General features: G+C 38.2%; 1 protein-coding gene across 5 annotated transcripts; it reads right to left on the reverse strand.

Moving 5' to 3' along the window:
- Nucleotides 1–2,357: 2,357 nt before the first annotated feature.
- On the reverse strand, nt 2,358–17,812 carry LOC103909720 (pogo transposable element with KRAB domain). 5 transcript variants are annotated; one of them, XM_087307781.1, is made up of 8 exons: nt 17,604–17,812; nt 16,796–16,905; nt 15,309–15,429; nt 13,414–13,542; nt 11,421–11,654; nt 6,065–6,133; nt 5,812–5,956; nt 2,358–2,681 (listed from the first exon to the last, which is right to left on the reverse strand). In XM_087307781.1, the coding sequence occupies exons 2-8, from the start codon at nt 16,894–16,896 to the stop codon at nt 2,521–2,523; spliced, it is 960 nt and encodes a 319-aa protein (XP_087163907.1). In that variant the 5' UTR covers nt 16,897–16,905; nt 17,604–17,812; the 3' UTR covers nt 2,358–2,520. The 5 variants fall into 5 exon arrangements, with proteins under 5 accessions (XP_087163907.1, XP_087163906.1, XP_087163909.1 ...); XM_087307780.1 differs by having other exon boundaries at nt 2,360–2,681; nt 15,309–15,459; XM_087307783.1 differs by having other exon boundaries at nt 2,360–2,681; nt 15,309–15,467; nt 17,604–17,776.
- Nucleotides 17,813–20,101: the final 2,289 nt, after the last annotated feature.

The following is a 20,101-nucleotide window of genomic DNA, read 5'->3' on the forward strand; positions in this document are numbered from 1 at the left end:
GTGTTTTCTTTTTCTTAAAATGCAGAGAGTTTTTTGGCGAAAGTGTGGTGTATAGCGGCATTTGCATATGAACTCTTCAAATATGTACATACATATAAACATAAACACCTAACTTAAACACAAACATATTTACAGTCTATAATATTATAGAAAATAATACACATTTACATAGGCTACATGTATGTATACCTACTCATACATATACATATCTGTACACACATACATCCATCGATATACACTAGGGGTGTCAAAATTAATTGTTTCTTTGGTGCACCACGATGCAGACGCGGACAATTCTGTATCGGTTCAGTAATAATCATAACCGGTTATTATGTTCTGACGTCATTTATCTCCTATGCTGTCTGTCGCATGGGAGGTGAGCGCGAGTATTTACAACACTCAGCCAACTCAGGGCCGGTTTATGGCATAGGCACCATGGGCAAATGCTAGGGGCGCTGTATATCCAGGAGGGCGCCAGAAATGAGCCTGGTTCAGTTGGTTTTGTTTTCGATATTCTTGACACACTTTCAGTTACAGACAGCAATAACTCAAAAACCTCTTACCCTAAAAAGATCTTAAGTGTGTTTCCTACAAAAAGACAAAGCTGGTTATGTTTCACAGCTGTCTTTCTTTTTTTTCGCTCCACACTACGAGCACTGCTCCGTTTAAGCCCTCGCAATATGTTTTTAGCCGGGATAGCTCGCGCTGAGAGGAGCTCTCAGCAAGGGACCGTCGGAAAAGTGCTTTTTTTTTCGTTTTTTTTTTTTGGCTTTTCTGCTCCGCTCTTCGCGAGCTCTCCCTGTTGCGAGGGCTTAAGTGTGTGTGCGTGTGTGTGTGTGTGTGTGTGTGCGTGTGTGTATGTTTGTTTCTTTGGTGCTGTCTATGTTTGTGTTTGAATGAGAGACAGTGTGGTGCTGTGTCTCTGTGTGTTTATACAGACAGCTTGTTATAGCCTCTCCTCTAAAATATAACACTGTATATGGAAAGCATCGTCAATGCACCGTGATGCACCGAAATATCGAATTGAACCAAATCGAAGGCATGATAATCGTAACCGTAAGTATAGGTTCACACCTCTAATATACACATAGTAATAAACTAAATAAAGTAAGTAGACACAGAATATCAGAGATTCGGGTTGTAGCACATTAACTTCTATTATCCATGAGTCATTCTGCCAGTTTGTCTTTAGCCGCTTTCCACGCATCAATAGTTGAGGCTCTAGCTTTATTTATTCTGGCTGTTAAATTAATTGTTTCTTCAGTGCACCGCATCGCAGACGCGGACAATTCGGTATCGGTTTATAGTAATAATCATAACAGGTTACTATGTACTGACGTCATTTATCTCATATGCGCTCTGTCGTGAGGGAGGCGAGCGCGGGTATTTACAACACTCCAGGACCCAACGCAGAAACTGCACAATTTCACTACGTGTGTGTGTTTTCTTGACAGTTTTTTCCTGACACTTACAGCAGAAGCCCCTATTTCTTTGTGATTGAGGAAATGAAAGTGAAATCCATTTCTTTCTCTCTCTCTCTCTCTCTCTCTCTGTGGCCCATATCACCTGCTGGCGTGACTTTTCCTCTCAGCTGCTGGCATGACTTTTCGTCCCGTCTCTTTTCCTCTCGGTTGTTACAACGATACTTCTTGATGTTGGTCTGCATTTCTGCGGCGGTACCTGAGCATTTTCGCGGGACCTGACCAAATTTTATGCGGCGCGGGAATACATTTTCGAATAAAGCGCGGGAGCGGTTGGTAATGTTGGTGTAATTTTAACAGCAGTGGGCGGTCTCACAATATCGCTCCCGAGCGAGCAAGCGTGTGCGTGTGTGTGTTTGTTTAGTGCTGTCTATGTTTATATCTGTCTATGTTTATATGTGTATCTGTGTGAATAAAAGACAGTGTAGTGCTGTGTGTCTATGTGTGTGTGTGTTTATACAGACAGCTTGTTATAGCCTCCCCCCAAAATACAACACTGTGTATGGAAAGCAACATCGATGCACTGAGATATCGAATTGAACCGAATCGATGGCATGATATTCATAAACGAACCGAACCATGAGACCAGTGTAGGTTCACACCTCTACTAACAATACTATATCATAAAACTGGAATAGCCACATTAATAAATAAAGAATCCTTGCACAATTATCTTTAAGAGCCAATAATGTTGATCTTAAAAGGGTTTAAATAAAGAAAGAACTGCTTTTACTCTTGTCAAAATAAAACAAATAAGACTTTCCCTAGGAGAAAAAAAATAAATAAATAAACAAATAAATAAAAATACTGTGAAAATTATGAAAAAGAATATATTTGAAAAAGAAGAAAAAAAATCACAGGAGATCTAACAACTTTGACTTCAACTGTACATTGTTTATAACAAGAACTAGTATATACAAATCAAAATAAGTAGAGCAAATTTGATTTTCAAGACAACTTTAATATCTCTCAAAGGGGTTACTGTGGATGACTGTAATATTTTCATCTGTGAACAGATTGCAGAAAAGGTTAAAGAGGTTCATCGCTCCTTCAGCTGCTGCAGAGCTGAGGCGAGGTGAACTCTGCCCTCTCTCTGAGTGCTACGCGTGACTTCGCTGACCTTCACAGGACTCAGATCCAGATCAAAGATGAGGCTGTAGTTCAGTATCAAGCGTTTGGCTTGATCTCTGTCCACATAACCTGAAAGAAAAAGATGATTTTTTTCAGGCACAGAATTTTGAATTCATTTTCCTTCGGCTTAGTCCTTTATTTATCAGAGGTCGCCACAGCAGAATGAACCGCCAACTATGCCAGCATATGTTTTATGCAGTGGAGGCCCTTCCAGCTGCAACCCAGTACCAGGAAACACCCAAACACTTTCGCATTCACACACTCATACACTACGGCCAGTTTAGTTAATCCAATTCTCCCATAGAGAACATGTTTGGACTGCGGGGGAAACCGGAGCACCCGGAGGAAACCCACTCCACACAGAAATACCAACTAACCCAATCCAGAACCAACAACATTCTTACTGTGAGGTGACAGTGCTAAACACTGAGCCACCTTGCCGACTGAATCTTTTTAAAGTGCCCCTGTTATGCTTTCATAGATTGACTTTTCATGCAGTTTATAATGTAGGTGTTCATGCATCCGAACGTGAACGTTTTAAAGATTAAAGTGCAGATAAATGGAGTGTTTAGAGATTAAAAAGTGATTCTGAACTGCCTGAAACAAGCTGTCACAGACTCAAAGATTGCAAAGAGTTGGACATCCACAACAACTCGAGATTTATTAATGATAATCACAAATCAGGACAGTATTCAATTTAATCTTCATATATCAGAAATCTTTCAAAGCATAAGGGAAAACGTGTCCTTTTGTGCAGAGTGGCACCAGGTAGCAGATTTAGCCTGCCGTTCCATGGATGATGGGGAGATAGTTGGGTGGATGCTAATTTGCTGAACACCCCTGAATGATCTGATGACCTGCAGTTTGTGTGAGTTCTAATGCCCCAGTATAGTGGAAGGGGACACCATACTGTCAGTGAGCGCCATCTTTCGGATGAGACATTAAACGTAGATCCTGACTCTCTGTGGTCATTAAAAATCTCATGGCACTTCTCGTAAAGAGTAAAGCCTGGTTTATACATTTCGTTGAGTGATTGGCGTGACCTATGGCGCATGTCTTGTGTGTTGCCGTGCATTTAGACTTCTGCGCGCTGTTACTTCCGAAATGCTAGCTGGCAGTAGGTGTTTATGTTCCTTTGTGTCGAGTTTCTTTGCCAGGGTCTGTTCTTCGTACGTGGATTACTTAGTTAACTGGATTTGATTATTCACGATTTGACATGATCCAGGATCGTTTCGTTCTTCAAAGCTGATCCGAGAGTTGTTTTACATAGCAACAGTTCTGCTAGCTCAAACCTGGTCGGAAGCAGGTTTAATTCATATAAACAGGATTAGATCGGGTCAGTTCAAGCGAAGAAAATACAGAAAGTATGTACCAAATTTTTATATTTTGTTTTACTTTTCGTTGAGTGATCGGCGTGACCTATGGCGCATGTCTTGTGTGTTGCCGTGCATTTATACTTCTGCGCGCTGTTACTTCCGAAACGCTAGCTGGCAGTAGGTGTTTGTTCCTTTTTGTCAAGTTCTGGTGTTTTGTTTTTGTTTGTTTTGATTTCTAAACACTACCTTAATGTACAAGTAGCTAAAACTAAGCTACTTGTACATTAAGGTAGTGTACCCCACCCCACATTCCCCCCTCCTCATGACTGTGAAGCGCTTTGGGTGTATGGACATACACAATAAATGCACTATATAAACCCTGCAGAAAAATCCAGCTTAAACCAGCCTAGGCTGGTTGGCTGGTTTTAGCTGGTCAACCAGGCTGGTTTTAGAGGGGTTTTGGCCTTTTCCAGGCTGGTTTCCAGCCATTTCCATCTCCTGGAAACTGACCAGGTAAATCCAGCTAAAACCAGCTTGACCAGCCTGGTTTAAGCTGGACATAGCTGGTTTTGGCTAGTCATCTCCCAGCCTGACCAGCTAAGCCCAGGCAGAAAATGGCTGGAAACCAGCCTGGAAGTGGCCAAAACCCCTCTAAAACCAGCCTGGTCGACCAGCTAAAACCAGCCAACCAGCCTAGGCTGGTTTAAGCTGTTTTTTTTTTTCAGTAGGGAATGCACATTACACTGGTAAACTGCAAGAATGTCTGTGGGTTCTGAACCATGAGGGCTTTCAACTGAAGTAGATCCTAAATCCGTTTCTCCATGTGAATGGTTCATACAACCCCAAATCAGAAAAAGCTGGGACAGTATGAAAAACGCAAATAAAAGAGGAAATTTCCTAATTTACCTTGACTTGTATTTCATTGCAGACAATATGAACACAAAATATTTCTTGTTTTGTTTGGTAAAAATCATTTGATTTGTAAACACACATGCTTTCATGTCATTCAGACCTGCAACACATTCCAAACATAGTTGGGACAGGAGTAGTTCAGGCTAGTAATCAGGTAAATTGGTTAAATTATGGAATTTGAAACAGGTGATGTCAACAGGTGATTGTAATTATTATTTGGTACAGAAACAGCATTCAAGAAAGATCTAGTCGTTCAGGAGCAAAGATGGGCTAAGGATTGCCAGTTTGCTAATAAAAACGTAAGAAAATTATTGAAATGTTTTAAAAACATGGTTTCTCAAAGTAAGATAGGAAGACATTGGATATTTCATCTTCAAAAGTGCATAATATAATCATGCACTCTGTAACTCTTACATGGCTTTTGCATGTTGAGCTCTCTGCAACTCTCACATGGTCGCCCACTGAAGCTTAGCAGGACTGCGCCAGGTCAGTACCTGGATGGGAGACCACATGGGATAGCTAGGTTGCTGCCGGAAGTGGTGTTAGTGAGGCCAGCAGGGGGCGCCCAATCTGTGGTCTGTGTGAGTCCTAATGCCCCAGCATAGTGACAGAGAGTCTATACTGCTCAGTGAGAACCATTATTCGGATGAGACGTTAAACCGAGGTCCTGACTCAGCAAATTTGCCCACTTGCCTCTGTCCATCATGGCCTTCTAACCCTCCCCTTATCATAAGTGGCTTCATCGTCTCCTCTCCACCAATCAGCTGGTGTGTGCTGTGCATTCCAATGCAAAATGGCTGCCGTTGCGTCATCCAGGTGGATGCTGCACACTGGTGGTGAATAAGGAGATTCCCCCCTATGTGTGTAAAGTACTTAGAGTGCTCATAAAAAGCGCTGTATAAATGTAAAGAATTATTAATATTATTAACATCTTCAAACCAGACACACTGTTTTTCTCTAATGTTTTCTACCTGTATTTTTAGTGTCACACATGCGTAAGGCCATCTCCATCTTCTGGAACCGCTGAAGCCACGTTTCCCCATTTTCTGCATTTTCACTCCTGACACTCACTGATTCCAGGTCAGTATCTGCCACCGATGCATTGCAGATCTCTGCCTGTCGTTCAGAAATGCACATCAAAAAGCACATTCTGTTTTATGTTTCAGAAAGCTGCGGATTGTGTAAAATGGATTTTTGGTATTTCAATCAGGCTTATGGACAGACCTCAACACTTGGCTGGTTGTCATCTTGTGCTGCTCTCTGGATGAACTTCAGCAGTTCTCTATAGTGCACCTGCAGAGCAGTCTGGTAAGTAAAATATACTGAAAAAATAGACATTTTAATGCTAGTGTTATCTGTAGGAAACCTCATTATTATATAACAACACTTTGTTTAACAACTTTTCTGCATATATATTGTCATTATTCTCTTTAATTTGCAGAAAATATTAAGCATACACTATTAATAGATAAATTGTCAACTCTGTTACTGTGATATTTCAGGGAATGTCTCTTTTACTTTTTCAAAACAATAATATGTTGAAAATGCAAGAAATTGTGCTCTAGACACGCCATGCGGTGTCTGTTTTAATTTTAGTATGTTGAGCTAAACAACAAAAATAAGTTAAGCAACATTTAGTAACATAATCAATTGTTTCTGTCATATTAAAGCATATTTTGCATTTAAAAATCTGTTTATTCTAAATTATACATTTGTTATGTATCATTCCAAGGAAAATGCTTGGAAAACGCCTGAAATGTACCCACAATTCTGGAATGAGGGATATATATATATATATATATATATATATATATATATATATATATATATATATATATATATATATATATATATATATATATATATATTAGGGATGTAACTGTATCAGAATTTCACGGTACGGTAATACCTCGGTATGAATGGCACGGTACGGTATTTATTGAATAATTTACAGGAAAAACAAAACTAATGAAAATACTCGAAAAAAGTGCCAAAAGTGTTTATTTACCTTAGCACTGAACATATCAATGACATACAAATTAGCCATCTGTCTGTAAGTTTCGAAACAGGAACTTCAACTTTTAAATTTTAATAACAAAAAACTATTAAACCATAAAAAAATAAGGTTTCAATTTAGTATTGTTGAAAACTCATCACATTCTACATTTAGATAGAGATGGACTTTTTAAGGAAAATTATCATATAACTATAATCTGGTAAAAGCTGGGATCTCTGGGCATGTTCCCTGCAACAGAAAAAAAAACCCTCTCATTTGTGACTGAGGTTTCTGGGACAGAGAGATATGATTTAGCCAAGGTTGACAGCAGTGGGTAACGTTGTGCATTGTCTTTCCACCACTTGAGAGGACAAGCCATGAGTGAGATAGAGGTCTCTTTGCGGTACAAGTCAATGTCTGCATCAATCTAACAAGTGTGCTGTGTTCTGCAGTCCCCATGACGGTTATTAGTCGTATTCATCGACTTATATTTCACCACAGTCTGGCAGTGCCTGCATACTGTTTTTTTCTTTGTCTGTCACCTTTTCTCCTTTTTTGTATCTTTTTAGAAAGAAACCGAAATGCTTCCACACATATGATTTAAAACCCGCTTTAGGTTCGATCATTTCCAGCTCTTTTTCTTCGCTACTAGCAACACACTCCATTTCCGCATTACTGGATCTGTAGTGACAACAGACCGCAAAGGATGATGGCCACGCCTGGGCTGATGGGAATTGTAGTTCCCGCTACCTCCCGTTCGCTTCATTCGCCTGAGCAAATTTTTCTCAGAAATATAGTTTTATTGAGTCATGCGCCTGCGGTCATATTGAAAAAAATTACTATTGAGGTATGATGGTATTTACAATATTGTTACATCCCTAATATATATATATATATATATATATATATATATATATATATATATATATATATATATATATATATATATATATATATTTATATATATATTTTTTTTTTTTAACAATGATTAATGAATTAAAATCAAAGATTATTGTGATAAACATCTGTGGCATGTGGTGTGACATGAGTTTAAAATAAGAATTTGCATTTAACTTTGCATATATCTTTTAAATTGACATTTATAGATCATCTGAAAGCCAAATAAATAAAAATGTTTGATTTATGTATGGTTTGTTAGGGTAGGACAATATTTGTGAATATTAAGCAGAGTGGTCGCCTCACAGAAAGAAGGTCGCTGGTTCAAGCCTAGGCTGGGTCAGTTGGCATTTCTGTGGAGTTTGCATGCTCTCCCCGTGTTGGCGTGGGTACCCTCTGGGTGCTGCGGTTTCCCCCACAGTCCAAACACATGCGCTATAGGGGAATTGGGTAAGCTAAATTGTCCATGGTGTATGTAGGAGCCATACATTGTGTATTGGCGATTGGCCACAACGTGTCAGTACCAGACTATATAGCTGTGGCTTCACTGCATGGAGGAAGAAAAATAGGTAAAAAAAATATTGTTTCATTTTAATTTAAAAAAATAATAAATTACTCACAAATTATGCAGGTACAATTATTAAGTACATTACACACGTGGTTATGTCAAGAATACAGCATTTATAGCAGCAGTTATAAACTGCTTACTAACGTTTATTGTAGAGTTAATGCTTAACAGATAATTAATTCACTATTTGCTTATGCTTAATCGATTATTCATAGTGTGTAGTTTTTATAAAGTGTTATCAATTGTTTTTACTTAAAGAAAACAAAATAATCTGCCAGTAAGGTAAGAAAAATATATTGTTTTTGTTTTTAAATAAGTTTATATTTCTCACCCCGCTGGCAGAATATTCAGCTTGTTTTAAGGAAAAACTCATTTCATTTTGACTTATTATTCCTGAAAACAAAACAGTTTTTTTATTTGTCTACACTGTACAAGATTAAGTCATGACAGCAATGACACTTATTTCAATAAGTTAATCAGGTTTCAATCAATTTTCTTTTAAGTTTAAAATTTATGAAAGTTTTAACATAATATTTATATATTATCCATCTATAGGTTGGAGGAAAGTCTTTACCCCAGTTCAAGTATCTTGGGGTTTTCTTCATGAGTGAGGGAAGGAGGGAATGTGAGATTCACAGGGGGATCAGTGCAGGGGCAACAGTAATGCGGTTGATGTAGTAGTCCATGGTAAATAAGGAGCAGAGCCAAAAGGCAAAGCTCTCGATTTACCGGTCAATCTATGTTTCTACTCTCACCTATGGTCATGAGCTTTGGGTCATGACTGAAAGGACAAGATCTCGGATACAAGCGGCCGAAATGAGTTTCCTTTGCAGGATGGCAGGGCGCACTCTTATGGAAAGGGTGAGGAGCTCTGTCACCCGGGAGGAACTCAGAGCTGCTGCTCCTCCACATCGAGAGAAGTCAGCTGAGGTGGCTCGGGCATCTGTTTCGGATGCCTCCTGGATGCCTAGGAAGGTGTTCCAGGCATGTCCCACCAGGCCTCAAGGAAGACCCAGGACATGCAGGAAGGACTATGTCTCCCGCCTGGGCTGGAAACGCCTCGGGATCCGCCCGGAAGAGCTGTAGAAAGTGTCTGGGGAGAGGGAAGTCTGAGGCTCTCTTTTGAGACTGCTGCCCCCACGACCCGGCCCCAGAAAAAGCGGATGAAAGTGGATGAATGAATTTATAGTTAAGTAAGTTACTCTATGGATGTGGGTTGAGATACCGTATTTTCCGCACTATAAAGCGCACCGGATTATAAGACACAGTCTCAATTACGGGGTCTATTTCTGTACTTAACCCATACATAAGGCGCACCGTATTATAAGGCGCACGCTAAAATACACTGTCTGCAAAATAAAGGTAATGAAAGCAAAACAGTTAACATAGTTTAGTTGAACTTTATTGTACTATTTAACAATACACTCACATTATTTTTTTAAATCAGTCTTCTCTCACAAATCCATCAAAGTCCTCATCTTCTATGTCTGAATTGAACAGCTGGGCAGTTTCGTCATCAAACACGCCGGGTTCTCTCTCATCATTGTCGGAGTCAGTCTCATTGCCGGGTGGCTGTTCAGCAATGATGCCGGCTTTTGCGAAAGCTCGGACAACAGTTAAAGCAGACACCTTAGCCCAGGCATCCACATTCCATTCACATATGGTGGCGTAACTCGCCCGGCGCTGCCTACCAGTCTTAGTAAAAGAGTGTTCGCCGTCTGTCATCCATTGCTCCCACGCAGCTCGCAACTTCACTTTAAACGCCCTGTTTACACCAATATCCAGCGGTTGGAGTTCTTCTGTTAGTCCTCCCGGAATGACAGCAAGCTCCGAATTCATTTGCTTCACTTGGTTTTTCACAGTAGCGGTAAGATGGGCGCGCATGGAGTCGCAGATCAACAGGGACGGTGATGTGTGGAAAAAACCATCCAGTCTCTTTACGTACACCTCTCTCAGCCACTCATTCATTTTTTCCTCATCCATCCACCCCTTTTGATTGGCCTTAATGATGACTCCAGCTGGAAACTTTTCTTTTGGCTGTGTCTTCCTCTTAAAAATTACCATAGGTGGTAGTTTCTGTCCATCACCATGGCAACCAAGAACAACAGTGAAAGCCGACTTCTCATGGCACGTGGTGTGTATTGAGACCGCGCAATTGATGAGACCGCGTGTATTGATGTGTTTGGGCTGGATGTTTATGTCGGTAATCTTGTTACTGCAGTAAGTGCGGAAGATGTTCAGCTTTTCTTTGTAATCCGCTGGCAGTTGTTGCGCCACGGTAGTCCGTGCGCGGATAGAGAGATGGCGCCTTTTCATGAAACGAAAGCACCAAGACGGGCCTCCTTGAAAGTGTTCGATCCCCATGTCTTGTGCTATCTTTGTTGCCCTCAGTCGAATGGTGACTGTAGAGACACTTCTTCCGGCTGTTCTCTGCTCAATCAATTGCTTAAGTTGGTCTTCTAACTGTGGCCACCTTGCTTTCTTCCCGCGGAAACTCTGTTTCGTCTTCTTAACTTGGCGCAGTTCATTTTCTTGTTTCCTCCACTTCCAAACCATAGATTCATTCATTTGGAATTGTTTCGCAGCGGCTCTATTCCCATTTACAACCGCGTAACTAATAGCATTTAGTTTGAATTGTGCCTCGTAAGCATGTCTCTTCATTGGTGCCATTTTCGGGGATCATTAGACAAACATATGTAGTTTTGATTGGTTTATTGCTGCTGCATACGGAGTGTACGTTTTACGTCCCTGTGTCGGCGGGAAATGCTCCGACAGCCAATCAAGCGGAGCGCTTTCCGAAATCACACAACAACATTTTTACAGATTTTTGAACTCCGTGCACACATAAGGCGCACCGGATTATTAGGCGCACGGCCGTTTTATGACAAAATTTAAGGCTTTTAGGTGCGCCTTATAGTGCGGAAAATACTGTAAATAAAAAAGTAAAAAATTGTAAAACTGCAATAGTTTTGTCCTTTACAGTTTAGAAAATGCTGCTTGTTTTAAGAGTTTTTAGATATGTGGACTAAAACAAGATCAAAACTCTAAGTAAGATTGTTGTTTTGTTTGCTTTTTGCAGTGTATGTTCTGTGACGATCAGCGGTTGTGATGTGCAGGACCTGCAGTGGATCAGTGGTGTCACTGAATTTTCTGATCACACATGCCAGTGTTCTGAGCTTCACCGGGACCTTTAGTTTCAGCAGCAGAAACATTAGCTCAGACTGATGGAGGAGTCCTGATCCCGACGAGTCCAGTGATGTCACTTCCTGCTCCATCAGCTCCAGTTTGTTTTGCTCCAAATCCTGCAGTTCCTCTGAGAGACACGTGAGGAGGCCGTGCTGCGGATCCTCACTCTGCACAGGTCAGTTTGAAGTCAGAATCATTAGCTTTCTTGAATCATTAGCCCCCCCTGTATATTTTTCCCCAATTTCTGTTCAACATAGAGAAGATTTCTAAGCATAATAGTTTTAATAACTCATTTTTAATAACAGATTTTTTGCCATGATGACAGTAAATAATATTTTACTAGATATTTTTCAGGATACTAGTATTCAGCTTAAAGTGACATTTAAAGGCTGAACTAGGTTAATTAGGGTAAAATTATGGTAATTAGGCAAGTCACTGTATAACAGTGGTTTGTTCCGTGGAAAATTGAAAATATATATCGCATAAAGGCGCTAATAATCGGTTAAACTGCAAGAATTAAAATTACTTTGTCACTTTTTTAAATACACTACTGTTCAATGACAACAAATTATTGCTTTTCTTTAGTATTGATGCATTAAACTGACCAAAAACAAAATAATGAATACATCCATATTGTTAAGAGGAGGTCTTTTACAATGAATTGAAAATATTATATGTTATTTGTGTTTCATGATATTATTTAATACTTCTCCAATTGCGTTTAAACGAAAGAAGGCATACCATTACCATTATCATTACCATTACTCTGTGTATTCCAACAGAAAACAGTTATTTTAAATACATTATAAATCATAATTTTTAACAAATATTAGTTTTTTTATTAAATAAATATTTGAACTAATCCTTCAAAATAACTTTTTTTTGAAAAAGGCTTATTTCCTAGAACTAAACAGTTGACTTTATTCTATTCCATTGACAATTTTAAGAAGAAGAATACGAATGAAAGACCAACAAATAATCCAGGTAAAAACGCGTCTGTCTGTGCAGACAACACTCGACGTTGATTTGAGCACTTCTGTAACTTGGTTAGCATTTGCTTGGCGACATTGTCTGAAGCGATCTTGAAATGGTAACGTTAGCTATAGTTGCTTTGTGTATATATATGCTTTGTCGTTTTCAATGTTTTTTCTCCCTAAAATAAGATAATTTGAATGATTGAAGTGTAATATTTTTACACATTTTTCTTAAATGTTTTAAGCATCTCCAATGTGTTAAATAAAGAGTGTTTATTTTGTAATCGTGTCTTTTTATGTCAATAGTACTAAAATAATAATAATAAAATTATATAATAAAATATTTAGGACAAAACTAAAAGGTTTACAGTCGTTAACTGTTAAATTAGTTTTTACAGTAACTAACCATTTTCAGACACTACGATAACATGCTGTAAACTGATTTACGATTGTATACTGTAAATCTCAAATACAGTAACTTACTGGCAACACTGTTGCCAGTAAGTTACTGTAAAAACCCTTTGAAATGTCCAACAGTGTACAATTGGCAATCTCTAGAAATGTTTATAGGGCTTCGTTTTCAGAATGAGCCTATGTTAACATTTTGTTGTGTTATTGATTTGTATCAATAAATGAAGAATCATCATATTGATCAAAAGTAGACTGGGGTACTCGGGCTCGGTTCTCAATCCCTTGCTTTTTGCATTATAAAAAGAAAGTCCTTTGCTTAATCCTGCATCAATTTCACCTGGCAGTTATTTACTCAATAAATCAGCTGAATGTACTCAAAAAGTCAGCTGTTTAACTCTAGGAGACTTGTAAAATGAGCGTTTTTTTCAAAAATGGTGGAGTGTTGCTTTAAGTGTTTGCATAATTGAAAACATAAATATAAATAACAATATAAGCTATACCTCAAACTCGATTTAGAGTCACTGTGAACATGAAATCTCACCTGTTCCTCTGTAAAATGAGGATTTTGCAGGAGTTGTTTCGAGGAGCTTGGGTTGGTTGTGGATTTCGGATATATGTATGATTGTGATCGGTCTCCGCATGGTGCCGTCACACACCGTCTGTCTGGAAACTGGAACATTACCAAATATTAGCATCCTGCTGTCTTTTGCATGAGCTTCAAACTATGAAAGTGTTTATTCGTCTAGTAAACTCTAGTAGGGGTTTCAGCACCATGGACAGCGCAGTTATTTCAAACGATACGTGCTAGGTTTTAGAAACTGATTTGAAAAATGGCCAATGGCAATCACACACTGCTGAGTGTTAGGGTTAGGGTTAGTCATTATTTAAGATGCCATTAACACTATTGTGCTTTCATTTTAAAAATACACACATACATTTGTTCTGTTATTGATTTGTATCAGTAAATGAAGAATCTTCATATTGATCAAAAGTAGACTGTGGGTTACCTCAAGGCTCAGTTCTTAGTCCCTTGCTTTTTTCATTGTAAAAAAGAAATTCCTTTGCTTTATCCTGCATCATTTTCACTTGGAAATTATTTAAATTCAAGATCATCATGGATGATGACGTGGTTCAAGCCTTAGCTGAGTCAGTTGGCATTTCTGTGTGGAGTTTGCAAGTATTCCCCGTGTTTGCTTGGGTTTCCTCCAGGTTCTCCAATTTCCCCCACAGTCCAAAGACATGTAGGGTAGGTGAACTGGGTTTGCTAAAATTGGCCATAGTGTATGAGTGTGAATGAGTGTGTATGGATGTTTCCCAGTGATGTGTTGCAGCTGGAAGGGCATTCGCTGTGTAAAACATATGCTGGATAAGTTGGCGGTTCATTTCGCTGTGGTGATCGCAGATTAATAAAGGGACTAAGCCGAAAAGAAAATGAATGAATGAATCATTATGGATACGTACCCCTATATACATTTCTGGATGATGTGAAATACATTCCAGAAGGTACTTTTTTTTTTCACCAGAGGTCACTGTGTATGCTTTTTCAGATCTCAAATTTTTTTCATGAGTGCCATTTGCTCCTGCTGTTCTCATATAAATCCACCAGAAATTGCTGTTAAATGACTGACTGACCCCCAACCCCCCCATACCCCCCCACTCTTTTTCTTCCCTAAACCCAACCAACAATTTTAAAAGGCAATCCAGAAAAAGAAAAGCCCTCGTATGTTTTTTTTTTTTTTTTTTTTACCATTTCTTCAAATCTTACCACATTCTCACCCTATTAATTACCTGTTTATTATATTTTTTGCCTTCCATACAGAGCTAAGCGGTCAGCTGGTAGCTCGAAAAGAAAGAGAAGCTGTCTGTGATGTCATACCACCTTGTAGCATTCGTTTTAAATACTTTGTAGCTCTGGCTACATAATTCGAGCTCTCCAGATATGTATACAGGGGTATGTTTTCTCAATGAGCCTGTGCTTGCTTTTTAGCTTTTTGAAACATTGCAGCAATGTGTCAAGGAAATAACTGTTTTTGTTATTTTGATGGTCCATTTGAGTATTAGTTGACTGTCTGCTAAATATCTGCTGATACTGTTCCTTTGACAGACATTTAACTGACTATAAGAAACTTTGTAAGTACGTCAACGTACACTAACCCTAACCCCATCTAATAGTCTACTTATAATCTAATGAGAATTTAAATTCAACACAGGCCATCAAAAAAAAAGTGGGACACAATCCGTGCACGTCCATTGGAAATAACACACTTTAGCATGGAGTGATTATAAGAAAAGTGTCTGGTGCAAATGTTTAAAAACTGGTGCGAGGGTTAAGTGTCAGAGAGATGAAAGAGTGTGTTTTCTACAGGTGGTTTTTCAAGCCCACTTAACTGTGTGAGGCAAAATCAGAATTGCATAAAAAGGTTGGTGTTTCCGTACCTGTTGGAGAGCATCTAACAGGTTATCTTTGTGCTCAGCTGGTCTCAGGTCATAAGAAGGGGATTTTCTGCTCAAATCTTCATCCGTGACTTTGTTCGATGAATTGTTTCTGTCTTCTGAGCTGTTGATTATTTCGAGATGATCTATGGGACTATATAACTGTTCCAGACAACATACTTATGGTTTATATATTTGTGTTTGGGTACAGCTCTTTTTGTTTGCAACTATTATTTATGCATTTACAGTTGAAGTCAGAATTATTAGTCCTCCTCTATATTTTCCCCCAATTTCTGTTTTACAGAAAGAATTTTTAACTAATTTCTAAACATAATAGTTTCAATAACTAATTTATAATAACTGATTTATGTTATCTTGACATGATGACCGTAAAAATATTTAACTAGATATTTTTCAAGACACTTCTATACAGCTTAAAGTGAAATTTAAAGGCTTAACTCCAACCCAAGCTCATTCTGGAAACGTAGCCCCACGGACGTTTCTGGAGACCATGATTTACGTGGCTGGAGGTACGTATTTGCGCGTTTTTTTTTTTCTTTTTTTATCGAGCGAACGCTGTGGGGCAGTGTGACGACGCTCCGCCCCTCCTCTTTGCGCTTGTCGGCTCGCCTCCGTGTGGAGGGCTTTCCCGCTTCAACCAGTTTGTCCGTTCAGCTCGCAGCGTTACGTCGGCGGAGCGGAGGCCCGGAGGAGCCGGCCGCGGCGATGACCAGGATCGAGTCGGAAGAAGAGCGGTTTCCTGAAATCAGGTAAGATGAAAAGCAGAATCCAAAAAAAATAAAAGCGAATGAGTTCGCGACGGGGCGAGATCCAAAAACGCTGTCAAAATCGGATGAGGGCTTTTTTTCTGGACGGCTTTTGCAAATCGTTGCTTGGGTTTAGGGAAGGAGGACGAGGATGAAACTCCACAGTTTTACGTGAGAACAGCGCGGGCGTGAACGGCGTGCGCTCCCAAGAGGCATCCTAGACGCGAAAAAGCGCGCTCAGCGGCCTCTCGCGAAAACAAAAACTGCTCGAATACGTACCTCCCGGGACGTATTTCGCGGTCTCCAGAAACAACCACGGGGCTACGTTTCCACAATGACCCCGGGTTGCTCAACTCGGTTAATTAAGACAAAGTCAAGGTATGAGGCAAGTTTTGTATAACAATGGTTTGTTCTGTAGACAATATAAAAATATTGCTTAAAGGGGCAAAAAATATTGACCTTAAAATGATTTTAAATAATAATAATAAATGCTTCATTTATTCTAGCCAAAATAAAACAATAAGACTTTCTCCAGAATAAAAAACAAATATAGGAAATACTGTTAAAAAATGCTTCCTCTGCTAAACATCATTTGGGAAATGTTTAAGAAGGAAAAAAACATTCTCAGGAAGGTGAATAATTTTGACTTTAACTGTTTATCCTTTTATGAACATGAAGTTATATGAAACAAATATGTGTTTTCCCTTTGAGGAATACGTGTACCTTTTGGACCCATCAATAAAATATTTAATATGCTTTCCACCAACAATCTTCACCACCAGCTGAGGTTTGATGCTGTTCTCTGTGGTTCTCCATCCGTCCATGATGAGTGACTATAAATACACACAGACATATGCATATATTGGCCATGAAAAACATTTACACATTTAAAAACGTGTATATTTACTGCACTTTTCTTTATGCTTAAAGCTCCCCTGAAACCAAAATCAATGTTAGTAACATTATACTAATGTTTAAGCTAATATACTTCAAAACAAAAGCAAAATTAGCATTTTCAAAGATTTAAGTATTTAAAACATGCAGTTTCTAAAAAACAATTCAAGAATATTTATGACATCACTGCGCACTTTAGCTTCCAATCAGATGTTCTGACCAATTAAATGCTCTCTATTACCTAAAGCCACACCCCCTAAAAGACGCAACTGAAATCAGTCATTTGTTAACACGTTATCCAATGTTTACACAGATGGTTTGCCTAATGTATAAGAAATTAATAACTGGTTTGATACGTTTAATAATATTAATAATAATAATAATAATATCTGGTTGTGTTAATTTTAATTCCTGACTGGCAATATAAACAACATGCTATTTGCTGTTTTTAAAAGGGGGTGAAGCTACCTAAGATGCCCAGTCCTGTCTTCATGTTTATTTTTAATTACGTCACACACTGGACAAAGCTGTATATTTCAAGGCACTTCAGGGGACCTTTAAAGATTCCAAACCTATCAATGTCATAGACGTCACATTTATGTACAAATCTAATAAAAGCAGGAGGAAACACACCCACCTGTTTCACTAAATCTCCTCCAGGTCTGTAGAAAAGCACAGTTTTACGAACGCAGCTGATTTGTGTTTCAGATACAAGCACGGGTGAAGCTCAGAGCAGAGGATCCTCAAATAGGAGCAGTGCCTGTTCTCTCTTGGGTCCTGTGGGCTCCAGGGTAATGTGAGCTGTGCCATGGCGACCCGGCCGGTCACAGCCGCTTCCAGTGCATATACAGATAAGAGTGATTTATTACTGTACGCCTCTGCCTGACTGCACAATGATAAAGTAAATGGCTTTTAAAAGACTAAAAACCTTTTATTTATTTATTTTTTTAGCTCTAAGTAACATTTTATATTTATATAATTGCACCATTTGAGCTTTGCACCACAACAAAATCAAACATTTACAGCAAAAAGTATTTTACTCTTTGCTATTTAATTATATTCTGCCCTGTAGCCTGGTAGGTGACATTTAGTTTAGTGTAATTTCATTTAAATACATATATTTTGTTGAATAATAATCCTGACATAAAATTGTTGTAAATAATAAAACAAAAATTTAATTATCTTTTCATTAATTATATATTTCATTATTTATCTTGTACTTTATCTGCTGTGTAATTATACTAATATTTTTTAGGTATTTTTTACTTGCCACGCACGAGTAGAGCTTTGAACTATAATGAAAAAATAAATAAATATAGTTAAATATAATTTAATATAATTAAAATAATAATTATTTAATTATTAATTTAATTATAAAATCAATATTCATTCATTCATTTTCTTTTCGGCTTAGTCACTTTATTAATCTGCTATTAGCGGAATAAACCGCCAACTTATCCAGCAGTGTTTTACAAAGCGGATGCCCTTTCCGCCACAACCCAACACTGGAAAAAAAAAAATATATATATATATTATAGGTGGGCATATATTATTTTATTTTTAATCTAGATTAATCTCACTGTAATCTTGGAATTAATCTTCTTTAAAATGGCTCATTTGAATTCTGCCGAAGGCATTCAGAATATGTGTGCTACTAAAGTCATAACTGAACTAAACAGAAATGGAATTAAGACATGTGGAGTATGCAGATATTAGTGGCATTATTGAAGTAAACACAGCAATCAAACTATTACCATCATGTAGGACTTTTCGGCATATTTTTAGACAAGATTCACACACACGGCTGTCACTAAAGGACCGCACAAACACACACAATACAGAATTTTTTTTTCTTTCCATTTGGCGTGCATTATTAAATTCCCCAACACTCTCACCAGTCCTTACTCCTTATTTGCGTCTAATACCCCAGTTTGTTACGAGTTCATGACTGAAATGTTCATGAGTTAAAGTGAAACTGCCGAACTGCAGTTAAATTCAGGCATCCTGCTGATTTGATTAAGAAGGGCACTTTTTTGTCAGACGGCTCACCGGCCAGGTGTACATCCGCGCTATAATATCAAGGTCAAGTCATCATAGCTTGCGTAGAATAGACCCAGCTCCCAACCCAACTTTGAAAATAGATTAACGGCAATATATTTTTTTTTTGCGTGCGATAAGAGTCTTGTGTTAACGCTGATAACGGCCCACCACTAGTAAATATAAATATATATATATATATATATATATATATATATATATATATATATATATATATATATATATATATATATATAATTTATTTATTTATACAACAGTATAACTAATTGTAGTCGTGAGATATTAAAGCAATATCAGCACTCGTACAGCCTCTTCACCTTCTTGTGTATTACTAAGCCCACACTAGGACTAAAGAGGGACTAAACAACTTACAGCAGTTTGACAAATATTGCTGCTGTTGGACAACAGAATGTACTTTTGAGGCTTTTTAGGCAAGAATGTAGTTGTTTAGATTGCATCAATGCAGTTTATTTATAAGAATAGTGCCTATTTTAATTATTTATAATTCCAGTTAGCAGCTATCAGCCTGAGCAGAGCAAAGACGGTCAACATACCACTACAAGATGGTGACAGAGACTGCATAATAAGTCTTTAGGGAAGAAAAACTTGAAATAGCATTATTTTCATTTAAAAATTAGCTGATCAAATCATTACAGAACAGGTAAGTGACCATTTAAGTCAGTCTCTGTCTTTTGCATGTTGTAGTGCTGTATTTATACCACAGTAGTCTGGTAGGTTTGCTTCGATTTGATTTTTATGGGTTAATTATTGTGATCTCACGATTGCAACAGAGAAATACTGGGAAATACTGATGGCATTTCATGCAATTCAGCCTTATAAAGTGAGTAAATGTGAGCAAAATGACCTGTTTTGTCATCACTTTAGACATTACGCAAGAGAATCATTCAAACACTAGCTCTAAAGTGATGTTGGTGAATGAGCAAAAGTTTTTGCTGTTCTGACGTCAGCTGCAGATGTGAATGAATGGTTGAAGAGAGTAGTTCCTCAAACAAAAGGATTTGTGAGACTCTCAGTGTTTGATTTTCTTTTTTATATTCACAATTATGCTGTCGAACT

The sequence above is a fragment of the Danio rerio genome, chromosome 23 (assembly GCF_052040795.2).
Source record: "Danio rerio strain M-AB ecotype USA chromosome 23, GRCz13ab, whole genome shotgun sequence".
NCBI classification, from domain to species: Eukaryota; Metazoa; Chordata; class Actinopteri; order Cypriniformes; family Danionidae; genus Danio; species Danio rerio.